General features: G+C 64.1%; 2 protein-coding genes across 4 annotated transcripts; one reads left to right on the forward strand and one right to left on the reverse strand.

The window, feature by feature from the left end:
• The first annotated feature begins 4,959 nt into the window (after nt 1-4,959).
• OPRL1 (opioid related nociceptin receptor 1) lies at nt 4,960-8,357 on the forward strand. 3 transcript variants are annotated; one of them, XM_062202436.1, is made up of 3 exons: nt 4,960-5,192; nt 7,397-7,752; nt 7,834-8,357. In XM_062202436.1, exons 1-3 carry the CDS (start codon nt 4,960-4,962, stop codon nt 8,355-8,357), a joined length of 1,113 nt encoding a protein of 370 aa, XP_062058420.1. The 3 variants fall into 3 exon arrangements, with proteins under 3 accessions (XP_062058420.1, XP_062058421.1, XP_062058422.1); XM_062202437.1 differs by having other exon boundaries at nt 4,960-5,177; XM_062202438.1 differs by having other exon boundaries at nt 5,060-5,213; nt 7,390-7,752.
• Nucleotides 8,358-14,809: 6,452 nt separating this feature from the next.
• Nucleotides 14,810-15,829, reverse strand: NPBWR2 (neuropeptides B and W receptor 2). Its single transcript, XM_062202594.1, has one exon. The coding sequence runs from the start codon at nt 15,827-15,829 to the stop codon at nt 14,810-14,812; it is 1,020 nt and encodes a 339-aa protein (XP_062058578.1).
• Nucleotides 15,830-16,298: the final 469 nt, after the last annotated feature.

A 16,298-nucleotide genomic window follows, 5' to 3' on the forward strand; every position in this document is an offset into this window, starting at 1 on the left:
GAATCCGGAGCTATCCGGAACTCTCGCCTCCACGCACAGCCACTGAGACCACCCGGGTGGGGTTTCTGTCCTGAGCACCTGTGGGTGGGGCTGTGCTGCCTTAGCCTTCTCCAGTGGGAAGTGCTGCCTCTCCTCCAATCCAGCAGAGGGGCACAGTGCGACCAGGGCCTGACACAGTACGTGTGTCACACAGGGGACACCAAGGGGATATGTGCGACATGAGAACATGTGTGTGTCAAACCATGCCGCAGGGAGGCAAAACAGAAGGGCACCAGGGGCAGCCAGGACAGCCTGGATGACCTGAAGGCAGCACAGAGCACAGGGTGCACCTGCTGAGTGCGGCTGAGCTTCGGCCAGACTCTGATGACCCCCACGCCTGCTGACAGAGAAGGTGGGGCCTCTGGGGAGTGACCTTCGACTCGACTGCTGAGTGGCCAAATCACAGTGGCCCTCACAAGAGAGGCCACAGAAGCGTCTGCTCCCTCCACACTGGGTGACCTGCTCACCAGGCGTCCCAGCACCCTGTCAGATGCTGGGTCAATAGGACCCCCAGTCTTGGCCTGTGACCTTCCAAATCCTAGGCAGAAAAACCCTCTTCCTCCCTAAGGGGCTCCTCTCCAGGACTTTAGTTCAAGTAGCGCAAAGCTGGCCAGTAGGTATCTGGGTGCTGGAGCGAGAGCCACACCCCCAGGCAGAAGCAAACACATCTCCCTCTCAGCCACAGCCCCCACGCCTGGGCAGGCACCGCTTCCCCACCTCAACCCTCAGGCTGGGCACCTGAGCACAGGAGGCAGCGCGGAGTCTGGTGGCCCTGCACAACAATGCCATCCCCCAGAACATTCTGTCACTGTTAGAAATGAGCCTGTGTGGGGGAGGGGCCTGAGGAGCGCAGCACCTGCAGAAGTCCCCCTTGGAAGCAGCCCAGGACTCACAAAGTCCTGCCCAGACCCCGGTAACTTCCAGGTGGTCTCAGCCCTCTCACCAAGGGAAGCTCCCAGGAGCACCCCTCTCCTCAGCCTGGCCTGATAACACTGAGCAGTAAACACACCCCAGCCTCCCTCCGGGCAGGCACCTGAGGAGGCCTCTCTGCCCTGCGGGTCTGACAGCACTGAGCACTGATACCGGGGAAGAATTGTTCCTAATTCACACTCAGCAAACCCTTTGTCCTGGAGGAAGAGGGAGAGGGAGAGGAGAAACGCTGGCCCTCCATTCTCCTGTAAGCCCCGTCTGAGCAGGGACTGCACGCCTGGCACTCAGCTCTCTGCTGAGCCACCCACCTGGCCTGCAGGTGTGTCCTCTCCATTCAGCCGAGTGACCTTCCTCTTCCCAGTCTGAGTGACCGGGCTGTCTCTCGGATTCTGTCCTATCTGTTCCGTCGGATGCCCTCCCCCGTTAAACCTTGCTACTACCTTGCTTATCACTGTTCTCAGTGGTGAAGACAAGAACCTACACCGCTCATCTCCACTAACGTCACCACGTCACATTTAACTATTTGTGCTGTTAAAAAAAAGTGAAATGGGGCACACTTGGCTCTGCCTCCGATTCTGAGAGAGAGCAGGTGACGGCCCACGTGCTTGGGGCCCTGCCACTCATGTGGGGAACCAAGATGGAGTTCTTGGCTCCTGGTTTTGGCCTGGCCCAGCACTGGCTGTTTTGGGAGTTCGGGGAGTGAACTAGTGGATGGAACGTCTCTCTCTCACCTTGGTATGTTCATCAGCCCTGGTGCAGACAGCTGGGAGACAGCCTCCTGGTGGGCCCCAGCTGCACAGAGAATGGCAGGGAGTGAGGACAGGACACCCTGGCTGTGGGAGTCAGGCAAGCACTGGGCCTCGGGGACCTTGCTGGGAACCAGGGGGGAAGGGGGGCCCTGTTTCTCAATCCTACAAAAACGAGGACTTGCAGGTCCCTTCTCCACGGGCTGCTGCTCATCCCATGACCCCCACCCAACTGTCCCCTGGCCTGGACCCTCAGGAGCCAGGAGGAGTCATTGTTGAGGAACAGAGCGGCAGCCCCAGCCTGGGCTCCTGAGCATCCAGGCAGGCTGCTAGGAGGAGGCGGCCCCTGGGGGAGCCTCCCCACAGCCCTCCCTGCCTCTTCAAGGAGTCCCCACACTGTGCACAGGCTGAGGGGCTGTGGGGATGGGGTGCAGGTTCAGAACTCCCCAAAACAATGAACAGTCAGCAGCCCTGTGACCCCTGCACTGCAGGGCCCTAGCTGACCATGCGTTCTTTCTTTTTCTTTTCTTGACAGGCAGAGTGGACAGTGAGAGAGGAGACAGAGAGAAAGGTCCTCCCTTACTGTTGGTTCACCCTCCAGTGGCTGCTGCGGCCGGCGCATCGCGCTGATCCGAAGCCAGGAGCCAGATGCCTCCCCTGGTCTCCCATGCGGGTGCAGGACCCAAGCACTTGGGCCATCCTCCACTGCACTCCCAGGCCACAGCAGAGAGCTAGACTGGAAGAGGGGCAACCGGGACAGAATCCGGCGCCCCGACTGGGACCAGAACCTGGTGTGCCGGCGCCACAGGCAGAGGATTAGCCTAGTGAGCCGCGGTGCTGGCCCACGCGTTCTTGAATTTGACAGCACCTTGTAGGGGCCAGGTAGTGCCTCCTCCTGGCTTCTGCTGGGGTCTCTGCTGAGACCAGGACCCCCCTGACACAGCCGGGCAGATGTGTCACCACTGACTCGCAGCTCAGGCTGGGTGGGTGGTGGCTGCTGGGCTCCCAGGGCTGGCGCTGGGACTTGAGCTGGCTGGGCTGGGAACACCGGCAGCACCCTGGGACACGTGTGTCCTGTGGTTGGAAATGGGACAAGGCCGCACGGCGCAGAACACAGGAGGGGGCACATTCTGCAGTTGGAGACAGTTCTGAAGTGGGGGTGCTGAGGCAGAGCCCCAGCCCCTGCAGGGCCCACAGAGGGAGCGGGGCCGCAGGAAGTAGCCCCGGCCACTGCTGCACCTGGAGGTCTGGGAAAGGCAGCCCCGGGTGTGGCTGGTGGGCAGCTGCCTGGGCTGGAGGGACCAAGGTTATGTGGGGAGAAGGAGCCCGGTCCTCCCTTTCTCTGCCTCCCACCCCTCCCAGCACGCCCCCTCTTCTCCAATGGGCTCTTCACAGAGCCCAGCAGTGGCCTCCCTGGGCGGGGTTCTGCGGGAGGCAGGCACAGGCAGCCAGGGGAAGGGCTGCAGGAGTCTGAGCCACCTGGGCCTGCCTCCCCTGGACTCCCACGGTCAGTGGGTTCCGCTGTGCTTGGTCGGAGGGCTTCGGTCAGCGTCTGCCTTTGCCCAAACGTGCCGGTCACTCTCGGTCTGCCATGTGCCTGGTGCCTTGTTGTGGGCTTGCATGTGTGTGGCCCTGTGTTCACGCCTCCTTGTGAATGTGCACTCCTGGGCTGTCGTGTGTCCCCTGACTGCACACAGGTGACCCTGAATCTCAGCTGCAGTGAAGATGCGGAGGTGAGAAGGAGATGGGGGCAGCTCGGGACACCCGAGTCCTGGGGCGTCCGTCCGCTCTCGCCTCTCCTGATTCACCAGGTATCCTAGCGACGCGGCTTCCAGTTGCCTAGCAACCAGGTCCCATCCTGGAGAAGGATGCTGTGAGCTGGGTCTCTCTGGGTGGGAAGGGGGTCTGACCCGCCTTCAAAGCCCAGGCAGAGAGGACAGACATGTGACCGGGGGGCTGGCCACCCAGCTGCGCCATCACCCACACAGCCTTGACCCGTAGCTGTTCCTTTGATTGGACTGTGCAGGTGACCGTGGGAGCTGATCAGTTGTGTGAGACATCTGTGGGACCTCCAAGTGACAACCAGACCCAGGCTGCATCCTGTCTGTCGCGTGGACAGCAGCACCATACCTCTGAGGCAGGTTGCTCCTGGGTGGGAGGGCAGCATGGGTGGCGTGGCCGGGTGCAGGGTATTCTGGAGCTTGGGTTTGTGATGGGCTTAGCTGGCCATAGGCACGAGAGGCACACAGTGGGCACAGTGCCAGCTTGTCCTGGACCAGGCATCCTGCTGTTTGCCAGGCTCTGGAACGCTGAGGCTTGGCCAGGCTGAGGGCCCAAAGAGTCTGCTCTGAGCACAGAATGACAATTAAGGCACGTTGGGGCCTCTGCCTGCCCCGGGGCTGCGTCTGTGTGTGAGATGCCACACACAGCTGTGTGCTTTTTCCATTTCCCTGTGAGTCCTGTCCCATATGTGTCCTGTGTATGTGTCCTGTGTATGTCTCTCCCAGGTCCCGTGCACGTCTGTCCTGCGTTTGTGTGCTGTGTCTTGTCTCTGGCTCTATGAACCTGTTGACGTCTCTGCCCTGCGATCCGCCTGGGATCTGTGGGTTTGAGCCTCATTGTTCATCTCCTTATGGCCTGGCCCTGTGTCTTTCCCTGTCCTTGGTGGCCCAGGTGACCCACTTTCCCTGTGGCCCCCTCCTCCAGCCTGTGAAGCCCCGCCCCCTCTGGAGCTGCAGCCTCCTCCCCCTCCCCCGCTCCTGGCTGCCGCACTCCTGGCTGCGTCGCTGGCGCCTGGCGTCTGCAGAGAAGGAGAAGCCGCCACAGCCTCACCGGGGCCTCCCAGGCCGGCACGCGAGGAGGGCAGCCGCCACAGCCTCACCGGGGCCTCCCAGGCCGGCACGCGAGGAGGGGCCCCTTCAGCCTCTCTGCACCTGCCCCGGCTGCCCGGAGCCGCAGGCCGGGGTCTCCGTTCCCAGCTCCCGAGGAGGTTGTGGAGGTGAGGGCTTGCGTCGCTGGAGCTGGCAGCCTCTCGGACAGTGGGGGAGCGAGAGCCGTGAGCAGCCTGTGTCCTGTGTGCTCGTGTGTGTGCACATGTGAGTACACGGGCAGCTGCGTGTCTGGGCACGTGTCCTGGTGTGAGAATGCATGTGCGTCCCTGCGTGTGCACGCGTGTGTGCCTGTGTGGCCTGGGTGGTGCTTGCTGGGAGTCACTCGTCCTGTGCCCTGGCCCAGGTGCTGACAGATGGAGTCCCTGTTCCCTGCTCCGTTCTGGGAGGAGCTGTACGGCAGCCACCTTCAGGGCAACCTGTCTCTCCTGAGCCCCAACCACAGTCTGCCGCCCCCCCACCTGCTGCTCAACTCCAGCCACGGAGCCTTCCTGCCCCTGGGGCTCAAGGCCACCATCGTAGGGCTCTACCTGGCTGTGTGCGTCGGGGGCCTGCTGGGAAACTGCCTGGTCATGTACGTCATCCTCAGGTAGGCTGGGCCCCTCACAGCTGCGGGGGAGGGGGCTGTTCCCCAGGCCCCTGTCTGTGGACCCCTCACAGCTGTGGGGAGGCAGGGTTTGTTCTGGAAGGGCCCGGCATGAGCAGGTGCTGATTTCTGTCCCCCTGCCTTTGAGTTGTGCCTTGTCCAGGGTGGTAGGGTCGATGCTGAGGCCCTGTCAACTCTTTGGGGAGGCCCCTGTGGCAGAGGGCAGAGCAGGGGCCTTTCCTGCCCCTGCTGGTCTGTCCTGGGAGGGCCACGGCCAGGCTCTGTGCCACAGGCTGCCGTGGTGAGCCATGAGAGCCCTCCTGCCGGTCCACCCAGGGGGCACGGGGGCCGTGCGAGTGTGTCGCCCTGCCCATGATCTGCTCAGAGAATGAGAAGCTCGTGAGGACCCTGAAGAAGCCAGCTGGTGCCAGGTCTTTGGGGGTGGGGGCAGGGGGCGGCATTGGGGCAGTGTGGGGAGCTGTGCCAGGATGTGCAAGGAGACTTACACATGGAGAGTGCTCTGGGCAAGAAGGCAGAGAAGACTTGGGCCCTGGGTCTGTCCAGGTGAGGGGTGGAAGAGAACTGGAGGCAGCGGCTGGGGTTCAAGTGCCAGGTTGGGAGCACTTTGCATGGCAGGCAGTGGGGAGCTGTGGGTGGTTCCTGGGCAAGAAGGTGACTTGGCTGGGGAGATCTTACTGTTCCCAGAGTGTCCCTTGATCCAGAGAGTGGGGATGGTCCTTCTGCCTACCCTGCCAGCAGGGTGTCAGGGTGGGAACTTTGGGGGAAGCAGGACAGGGCAGTGGGGGTACCCAGGCCCCACCTCCCCCACCTGTCCCGTGTGTCCCTGAGCAAACCATGTTTTCCTTGTCTGGAAAGTCAGGAAGAGAAACCACATGGCCACATGTATGTGCATGTATGTGTGCACGTGTGTGGTGTCCCTCCCAGGGCTGACACTCAGGGCCGACTGTGGCTGCCGTCTGCGGCTGGCTCAGACAGGTAGCAGCCTGGCTGACCACTTCTTGTGTCAGCCGTGGGTCGTTAACCCTCTCAAAGCCACTCCTGGACTTGAACAGACAGGGACTGTCCTCCTGCCGGCCAGGGTCCCCAGCTGTACACGGCTCCAGAGGCCACGTGACCTAGTGGACGGGGGCGGCTGCCCCAGGAGCAGAGACACCTGTTCCCATCCCTGCCCGACTGTCAAACAGTTCTGTCTCAGGAGAGCGGCCCAGACACTCGGGGTCCCAGCTCCCCCTCCCCAGAGTGGGGGTTAAGATAGCGTTTTGTGTCTTAAGTGAGGTAAAACCCACGTGAAGAGCCTGACAAGGATCTGCCATTGTCAGTGTCTTGTCTGTTGTTGAGCTGTAATTCAAGCCTCTTCTGCTTGTTCTGAGTCTGTCCAAGAGGCAGAATTGAACCTCACACTTCCCACCTCGTACCTCTGCAGCTAAACTGATATCGAATATTACCTCTGGTGTTGCTGTCACCACCATCATCACCATCACCACCACCACCACCACCACCACTATCACCACCACCATCATCACCATCACCATCATTACCACCACCACCACCGTAACCACCACCACCACCATCATCACCACCATCACCACCATCATCACCACTACCACCATCACCACCATCACCATCATCACACCACCACCATCATCACCATCACCACCACCACCATCACCACCACCATCACCACTACCACCACCACCACCATTAATTTATTCTACTAATATTTATTATCCACAACTTTCCCAGCCCTGTTCCAGGTGCTTGGCTAGAGTCACCCATCCCATCCCCATCACCATTTCCTGTCCTGGCACGTGCTGTTACGGTCTCTAGGGCACTGGAAACCTCTGGAAGTTGCAGGGCAAGCCTCTGAGTCCATGGGAGGCCTGGAGGGGACTCGCCCGTGAGGAGGACGGGTTCTTCACCTTCTCGTTCCCGCTGCCTTCGTGCAGCATCAGCCGTGTGTCCTGAAGCCTCCAGCTCTTCCAAAGTAGACATCTTGGGGGTTAGAACCCTTCTATGTCCAGCAGGAGCCCTGGTGGGATTTGTTGGGGTGCTCGCCCCAGCTCCCACCCCTGCGATGCTGCTTCGTGGGTTAGGTCCAGCAGCCTGCCTGATGCGGAGGGGGGCGGTGCACGCAGGCTCAGTCAGGGTGACCCCGCGAAGCCTGACTGGCTGCTGTCCTCTTGCAGACATACCAAGATGAAGACGGCCACCAACATCTACATCTTCAACTTGGCCTTGGCCGACACGCTGGTCCTGCTGACCCTGCCTTTCCAGGGCACCGACGTCCTGCTGGGCTTCTGGCCGTTCGGGAACGCCCTGTGCAAGGCCGTGATTGCCATCGACTACTACAACATGTTCACCAGCACCTTCACCCTGACGGCCATGAGTGTGGACCGCTACGTGGCCATCTGCCACCCGATCCGCGCCCTGGACGTCCGCACGTCCAGTAAGGCCCAGGCCGTGAACGTGGCCATCTGGGCCCTGGCCTCTGTGGTTGGCGTTCCGGTTGCCATCATGGGCTCGGCACAGGTCGAGGATGAAGGTCAGTGGGGCGGCCCCTCCCTCTAGCTCCAGGGGGCTCCTGGTGGGTGGCGGCTCCTCTGACCCTGTTTCCTGCCTGCAGAGATCGAGTGCCTGGTGGAGATCCCCACCCCCCAGGACTACTGGGGCCCGGTGTTTGCCGTCTGCATCTTCCTCTTCTCCTTCATCATCCCCGTGCTCATCATCTCCGTCTGCTACAGCCTCATGATCCGGCGGCTCCGCGGCGTCCGCCTGCTCTCAGGCTCACGTGAGAAGGACCGGAACCTGCGGCGCATCACACGGCTGGTGCTGGTGGTGGTAGCCGTGTTCGTGGGCTGCTGGACGCCCGTGCAGGTCTTCGTGCTGGTGCAGGGGCTGGGCGTCCAGCCGGGCAGTGAGACGGCCGTGGCCGTGCTGCGCTTCTGCACGGCTCTGGGCTACGTCAACAGCTGCCTCAACCCCATTCTCTATGCCTTCCTGGACGAGAACTTCAAGGCCTGCTTCCGCAGGTTCTGCTGTGCGTCCGCCCTGCGCCGGGAGATGCAGGTGTCGGACCGTGTGCGCAGCATCGCCAAGGATGTGGCCCTCGCCTGCAAGACCTCGGAGACAGTGCCGCGGCCCGCATGACTAGGCGTGGACCTGCCCATGGTGCCCGTCAGCCCCCAGAGCCCGTCCACACCCAACACGGAGCTCACGCAGGTCACTGCTCTCTAGGCTGACCCCCGAGCCCTGCGTGTCTGCAGCCTCGGATGGGCTTTGCCTTTGGCCCAGGCTTGCTTGGCCCAGGACCTGGTGACATCATGGGACGGGTCAGAGCATGAGGCTGCCTCCATGGCCTCCACCAGACTGAGCCGCTCTCCTGGTGCTGGGCTGCGGCACTTGAGACTGCCCACACCGGACGGGGGCCCACGTGACCTTCCCAGCTATGTGTCTCTTGTCCTCGGCCTCTGCCCTGCCGAGGCAGCTGCGTGCGTGCACTGGGCACACGCGTGGAAGTGGGACAGCAGCTTCATAGTCATGTGCACCCTGTGTGTCGAGTGATGTCTGCATTGCCTTCAGCCTTGTGGTCACTGGACCGGCTTGGTGCTGCCCAGGGAGAGCAGTGGGCAGCGCTTCTCTGAGCTCGGAGCCACCACCGGGAGCACCTGCCTGTTCTGCCTGCGCCTGTGGCACCAGGGACCCTCGGGGTGTCCAGGCAGGCTGTTAGCCTCGGCGAGGGGCCTTGCGTGCTGGGCAGGCCACGGCGTGGATTGCTCTTGCCTCAGTGCAGCTGCCAGCCATGCATCCATGGCTGTGGCTCGGCTCAGGGCTGCACGCCCGCCTGCTCCAGGAGACCAGCAGAGGCCCTGGCCCTGGGGCTTCTCAGTGAGCCTGCTCCTGCAGAAGGGAGCCGAGCCCTCGTTCCACATCTGCCTGCTTTTCAGTGTGTGAGAAGTGGCTCAGGAGGAAGGTGCCACGGGACCACGTGGCCTGCTCTGCCCACAAGGCGGAGACCCGTGTGTGAGAAGTGGCTCAGGAGGAAGGTGCCACGGGACCACGTGGCCTGCTCTGCCCACAAGGCGGAGACCCGTGTGTGAGAAGTGGCTCAGGAGGAAGGTGCCACGGGACCACGTGGCCTGCTCTGCCCACAAGGCGGAGACCCGTGTGCTGGTCTCGGCATCCGGTTCAGGGCAGGGGAACAGGCTCTCCCTGGGGTTCTCCCTCACCGAGTCAGAGAACAGAGGCTCTGCATCTGGAAAGAGGTCCCAGGGCCTTGGAACCGGGGCGGATGGACTGTATTCTACTCTGTCGCTTGAGACTGCTTAGTCCACAGGCCTCGGGGTGTCTGGGCAAGGCCTGAGCTTGCCATTGCCAGCTGGCGGGTTGGCATCCCATGGGAAGCCACTGCGAGGGGTGGGGCTTGGGCAGGCACTGTCTGGGCTGTGGGATGTTTGGGGGCAGGGGTCCCAGTCCCTTGGAGAGCAGCCCGCTATGGTCTGCAGGAGGAAGCTGCAGGCCGGAGACTTCGCAAAGGCTTCTCTGTAGAACTATGGGAACAGTGGGAGCCTTGGAAAGACTCCGATCTTCTACAGAGACCCTGGCCAGGTGGCCTCGGACACCTGCGGCGCCCAGGTGCGGATCCTGGACTGGCTCCTCCTGCCTCGGGGGTCCTGTTCACAGCAGCTGCTCCCAGGAGGATGGAAGCTCCCAGTGCAGTGTTTTCTTGCCGAAGCTGAAAAGTGTATGAGTCTGTGCTGCGTCACGCGCATCTTCCTGTATTTTGCATGCAACAAGTGCCGTTTCCCATGCATGCGGCCGACCCTGCACCTGCCTTGGGTGGTGAGGGAGGTTCCCTAATAAACCACGGCTCACTGACTCCACTGTGCTTCCAACAGGTGTTTCTGACAGTCACACGGGGACTGGACAGGGGGGGTAACTTTCCTGGGAGGGGACTGGGGTCCCTCCCAGTGCACCCTTGAGGCTGCCCTTGGGGTAGGGTCCCGGGGAGGCCCAGCTTCGGGGGAGGGGAAACCAGCTATGCTGAGTCATAGCCACTCTTTTTTCTCCCTAAGCAGCAATTCCGCACCTCTCTCCTCCCCTAGGCGCCGCCCCTGCTGAGCCCCAGGGTCTTCTGCACCCTCTTCGTCCCCGGGGGGGCCCCCACCCCCTTCTTTGAGCAGATCTGAGGGGAGCTTTGTGAACAGTGAACATGGCAACCGCCTGGGTGATCTCCTGGGGCTCCCGTGTGGCAGGCAGATGATCTTGTCACCAGACCCGTGACGAGGGCTGTGGTGAGGCCCCCCGTCGAGGCTGGAAGTCCGAGATCAGGGTGCTGGTACAGTGGGGTTCTGCCGAGCCCTGCCTTCTTGCCGGGTCCTCACATGAAGCTCAGAGCTGCCTCTTGTGAGGACGCTGGCCCTCACTCCAGCTGCTGGCGTGCTGGGGGCTGGATGCAAACATCTGTGGCCGACGTGTTGCTTTTGAGACCAAAATTCAGCATCAAGGGGAAATCGGGAGGGAGGCCCCAGGCAGCCGGGGGGTTCAAGTGTGAGGCCCTGGGCTGCTGACCGTGTCACTCCCTGGGAGCCCAGGGCCGCCACCCACAGCTGGTGTCCACCAGAAGGCAGGCCAGGCAGGGGTAAGGACGTAGGAGGCAGGGCCCTGGCTCCCAGGATGTCCCGTGTGGGCTGCCCCCATGGCCCTGCCCCACGCTCTGCGCCCCTATGCTCTGCACCCCATGCTCTGTGCCCCATGCTCCATGCCCCCACACTGTGCCCCAGTCTCCCTGCACCCCTGCCCCCATGCCCCACACCCCTCTCGCCCGCACCCCAGCCTCCTTGAACCCCTGCCCCCACACTCCTGCCCCCACTCCCCACGCCCATACCCATCTGCACCCCATACTCTCTGAACCCCTGCCAACACGCCCCTTGCCCCAGCCTCCCTACACCCCCGCCCTCACGCCCGCACCCCAGTCTCCCTGTACCCCTGCCCCCACGCTCCTGCCCCCATTCCCCGCGCCCATACCCACCTGTGCCCCCACGCCCCTGTCCCCACGCCCCTGTCCCCACGCCCCTGTCCCCACTCTCCGCACCCCCACACTCCTGCCCCCACGCTCCATGCCCACACCTGCCCCCACCCAGCCTCCCTGCCCCCCTGCCCTCACGCCCGCACCCCAGCCTCCCTGCACCCCTGCCCTCACACCGGCACCCCAGCCTCCCTGCACCCCCGCCCTCACGCCCCGCACCCCAGCCTCCCTGCACCCCCACCCTCTCGCCCGCACTCCAGTCTCCCTGCACCCCCTCCCTCATGCCCTGCACCCCCGCCCTCCTGCCCCGCACCCCAGTCTCCCTGTACCCCCGCCCTCACGCCCCACACCCCAGCCTCCCTGCACCCCCGCCCTCTCGCCCGCACTCCAGTCTCCCTGCACCCCCGCCCTCACGCCCCACACCCCAGCCTCCCTGCACCCCCGCCCTCACGCCCCACACCCCAGCCTCCCTGCACCCCCGCCCTCTCGCCCGCACTCCAGTCTCCCTGCACCCCCGCCCTCCCACCTGCACCCCAGCCTCCCTGCACCCCTGCCCTCCCGCCCTGCACCCCAGCCTCCCTGCACCCCCGCCCTCACGCCCGCACCCCAGCCTCCCTGCACCCCCTCCCTCATGCCCTGCACCCCCGCCCTCACGCCCCGCACCCCAGTCTCCCTGTACCCCCGCCCTCCCGCCCGCACCCCAGCCTCCCTGCACCCCGCCCTCACGCCCCGCACTCCAGTCTCCCTGCACGCCTGCCCTCTCGCCCGCACTCCAGTCTCCCTGCACCCCCGCCCTCCCGCCCGCACCGCAGCCTCCCTGCACCCCCGCCCTCACGCCCGCACCCCAGCCTCCCTGCACCCCGCCCTCCCGCCCGCACTCCAGTCTCCCTGCACCCTCGCCCTCACGCCCCCACCCCAGCCTCCCTGTACCCCCGCCCTCACGCCCCGTACCGCAGCCTCCCTGCACCCCCGCCCTCACGCCCCGCACTCCAGTCTCCCTGCACCCCTGCCCTCTCGCCCGCACTCCAGTCTCCCTGCACCCCCGCCCTCACGCCCGCACCCCAGCCTCCCTGCACCCCGCCCTCCCGCCCGCCGCTGCACTTGCTGAAACCTGGTTTGTTTGAGCCTCTGTGCAGAGGGGACTGCTGAGCCCTCCTGGGCCCTGTCGGCCTCACCTGCTGCTTTGGGCTCCCCCCGCCCAGGGCAGGTGGCCACAGGCAGGCCGAGCCCGGGGGTCCTGAGGGCAGAGCAGGAGTGGCCGTGAGACCTGGGGCCGGAAGGGCCTGAGCCCTGGGCAGGGGGCGTGCTTCAGAGTGGCCTCCTCCCCACCCCTGCATCAGGAAGTCCACAGTGTGGGTGGGCGGGGGTCAGCCGCTTACTGGGACGGGACCCCTGTGAGAACAGGCCTCCCTCACCCCTCCTGACAGCCTGTGGCTACCCAGGCCTTGGGTCTCCCCCTGGGCTGGGGACTGGTCTGTCCTGGCCGTGCTGATCTGCGTCAGGCTCCCCGTGGACAGATACGTGGGGCGGGGCTTTCTCTGAGGCTCCCATCCTTGGCCACGGATGGGCAGCATCTCCTGCAGGACACACGGTCTGGGTCTTCGGGGAAATGAGCCACGGAGGGTGGCCAGTGGGGGCAGAGGGGGGACCCCCACCCGAGGGCGAAAGGCGGCCCCTGCCTCCGCCTGCTCAGGCGCTGCGCCTCTTCTCACACCCGTTACCGCCCTCGCCCGTGTGCTCAGGGAGCGCTCGACACAGCGCAGCCGCTGCTCGCTCGGTAATTAGGCTGCTCTGCGGAGCAAGGTGTGACTGCCGCGCACTCAACACGCAGGAAAGGGGCCGAGAACAGCTCGTTCTCCCCGCGGAGGCGTGGGTGTGGGTGTTTGCTGCAAGTACGTCCCTCACCCCGGGCCTGGCCACTCCCTGCTGCTGCACAGAGTGGGGGAGGGCGGCCAGCGCCCCCCAGACACGTCAGTTTTCTCCTGCCCACTCTCGCTGGCTTCCCTGGGGGCCCTGAGCAGCTGTCCACATGCCCAGCGGCTGAGGCTTCAGGTGACCAGAGCCTTGGCCACACCTGGGCTGCAACCTCTCAGGACCCTGAGTCTAAACCATCTGAAAAAGGCCCTCTGACTCCTGACCCCCTGCGGTGACATCTGAGGGGGCTCAGGCTGGAGAACGTGGTGGGCTTGCACCCGACGTGGGCCGGGGTGGTGAGTCCTGGGTCCTGACCGCACCCAGAGGCAAGGCTGAGACTCCAGACTCAACCAGAGGGGCCAGGCCCACCGGGTGGTCTTTGGGGACCTGCTTGGCCCCTCCACCTGGAAGTCAGGGTCTCTGACCCTGCACCTGGGAGCCCCTCCCAAGCCTGAGTCTCATAGCAGCTGCTGCTGGCTGGGTCCAGGCCCAGGGGTTCCAGGTGCGAGCCCCTGCAGGTGACACATGGCCCCTGGACAGGGGGCACACACAGAGCACAGGCCTCCCAGCGAGAGGTCTCTTGGTCTTTTGACGCAGGTGTCCTCGGCCTCTGCAGAGACCCTGGGTTTTGCTGCCTGGGGTGCCCGGCTTGGTCACCTCCTGATGCCACCTGGAGGAGCCCAGTGGCTCTCGGCCGTGAGGCTCAGGGCTGGCCCTGGGATGACAGGGGCAGTGGGGTCTCTGTGGGTGGATTCAGGGCTCCTGTTGTGTCAGGACCTCCTGCTGGGGCCTAAGTGCCTGCTGCTGCCTGCCCAGGGGCTGTCCAGGAGGCAGACAGGAAAGGGAGCCTAACTCTGGCTGTCTCTGAAGGTAGCGGCCGACTTCTGGGGCCTCTATCGCTCGGAGATATCAAAGACGGGGCTAGTGCTGTGCGAGCCGAGTCCCGTTGCTCCACTTCCCATCCAGCTCCCTGCTAATGCTCGTGGAGTCCTTTGGGTGCCTGGGCCCCTGCACCCGTGTAGGAGACCCAGATGGAGCTCCTGTTCTGTCTTTGACCTGGCTGTTGTGGCAGCACATGGACACCCTGTCTGTCTCTTCCTCTCTTCCTTTCTTTTTAAAAGATTTATGTATCTATTTGAAAGTCAGAGCTACAGAGAGAGAAGGAGAGGCAGAGAGAGAGGACTTCCATCTGCTGGTTCACTTCCCAGTTGGCCGCTTCTTCCGGACCTCCCACCCGGGTGCAGGGGCCCAAGGACTTGGACCATCTTCCACTGTTTCCCCAGGCCATAGCAGAGAGCTGGATTGGAAGTAGAGCAGCTGGGACTTGAACCCACACCCATCTGGGATGCCTGCACTGCAGGCGGCGGCTTTACCCACAGAGCCGGTCCCTCCCTCTCTTTCTGTCACTCTGCCTTTCAAGTAAAACAATCAAATAAATATATTAGAAAAAACGGGGCGCTGCCTGGATGGGGCGTTGTCTGGGCAGGGGGAGGGGGAGGCGGGGACGCAGGGCGCTCCCGGACGGGGCGGGCAGGACTCCAGGACTTGGGGTGCTGCCTGGACGAGGCTGGAGGGGTGGGGAGTGGGGGGTGGTGGGGTAGGGTGGTGCAGCCTGGGCGGGGCCGGGTTGTGGGGAGGCGGGGTGCTCCTGGAGGGGCTCTCAAGCCGCGCCGCACGGGAACAGCGTGCGAAAACTCTTGCGGAAGTTGTCGTCCAGGAAGGCGTAGAGGAACGGGTTGAGGCATGAGTTGGCGTAGCTGAGGCTAGTGATGACGTAGGAGATGCTGATGACCAGGGTGGTCTGGGGCATGTCTGTGGTCAGGGCCACGACGGAGGCCAGGTGGAAGGGCGTCCAGCAGAGCAGGCACGCGGCCAGGACGGCAAACACCAGTACCGTGACTTTCCGCTTGGCCTTGCCCAGAGCCTTGGCTCCGGAGCAGAGCCGGACAGCCCGCAGCCTGCGCAGCAGGTCCATGTACAGCACGCACATGGTGCACACGGGCACCACGAAGCCCAGCACCAGGGTGTAGATGCGGCTGGCCTTGAACCAGGCCCGCTCGGGCCTCGGGAAGCTGAGCCCGCAGCTGGGGACCTGCAGCTCGTTGCTGTAGACGCCCGCGAAGGAGAAGAATGGCAGGACCAGCAGGGTCACACCCAGCCAGACGCACAGGCTGGTGAGCTTGGCGCCTCGGTGGGTGCGCCGGGGCGCACGGCGAGACTGTACTGTGGCCAGCACCACCAGGTAGCGGTCCACACTCATCACGGCCAGGAAGTAGACGCTGGAGAAGATGTTGTAGTGGTCGATGGCCAGCACCAGCTTGCACAGCAGGTCCCCGAAGGGCCAGCGCTGCAGCAGGTGCTCCGCGATGTTCACCGGCAGCACCAGCGTGAAGAGCCCGTCAGCCACAGCCAGGTTCAGGATGAACACATTGGTCACCGTCTTCATCTTGGGCGCTCTGAGGACCACGTAGATGACGGCTGTGTTGCCGGTCAGCCCCACGGCGCAGATCACGGAGTACACGGTGGGCAGCACCACGTACAGGGCTGCGAGGGCTGGCGGCAGCTCAGGGCAGGTGGCGTTGGACCCCGTGCTGTTGTCCTGACAGGGGCTGACGCTCGCTGTGGGTGGGAAGGACAGGCCCTTCCCATCCAGGGACTCCGGGGTTCCTATGACCTGCATGTCGAGGCTGGCCCTTGGCAGCTGGTGCCCTGGGCAGGTAGGGGCCTGGCGGTGGGCTTCCAGGAGGGGTTTCTCGGGCTGGATTCTGGGAAATAAACGACCAGGAACTGTGGGATGTGGCCATCGGAGCACCAGCACCACAGGGTGTGTGGCAGAGGTGGCAGCTGCCCGCCAGGCCTGGAGTGAGGGGGAGGCTGCTGGGTGCACGAGGCCTCTGCCAGCTTCCTCCGGGACAGCACTCATGGGGGCCACTTCCCTTCCAAGCCCCCTCCTCCTGCAGGGTGCAGGCCGCCGGGCCCTTCCTGGAAAGAGGTGACTGGGTCTGCCTGCCCCTGCCCTTGCCCCGGCCACCCCAGCACAGGACCAAAGTGGAACCAAAGCGGCCCCTTCCCAGGCCCACCGCCCGGCGTGTCTCCGCCGCCCCTACCTGTGCCACACTGCAGACCCCGCTGCTCACCTGCTGTCCTCT

This window comes from Lepus europaeus, chromosome 10 (genome assembly GCF_033115175.1).
Source record: "Lepus europaeus isolate LE1 chromosome 10, mLepTim1.pri, whole genome shotgun sequence".
Taxonomy (NCBI): domain Eukaryota; kingdom Metazoa; phylum Chordata; class Mammalia; order Lagomorpha; family Leporidae; genus Lepus; species Lepus europaeus.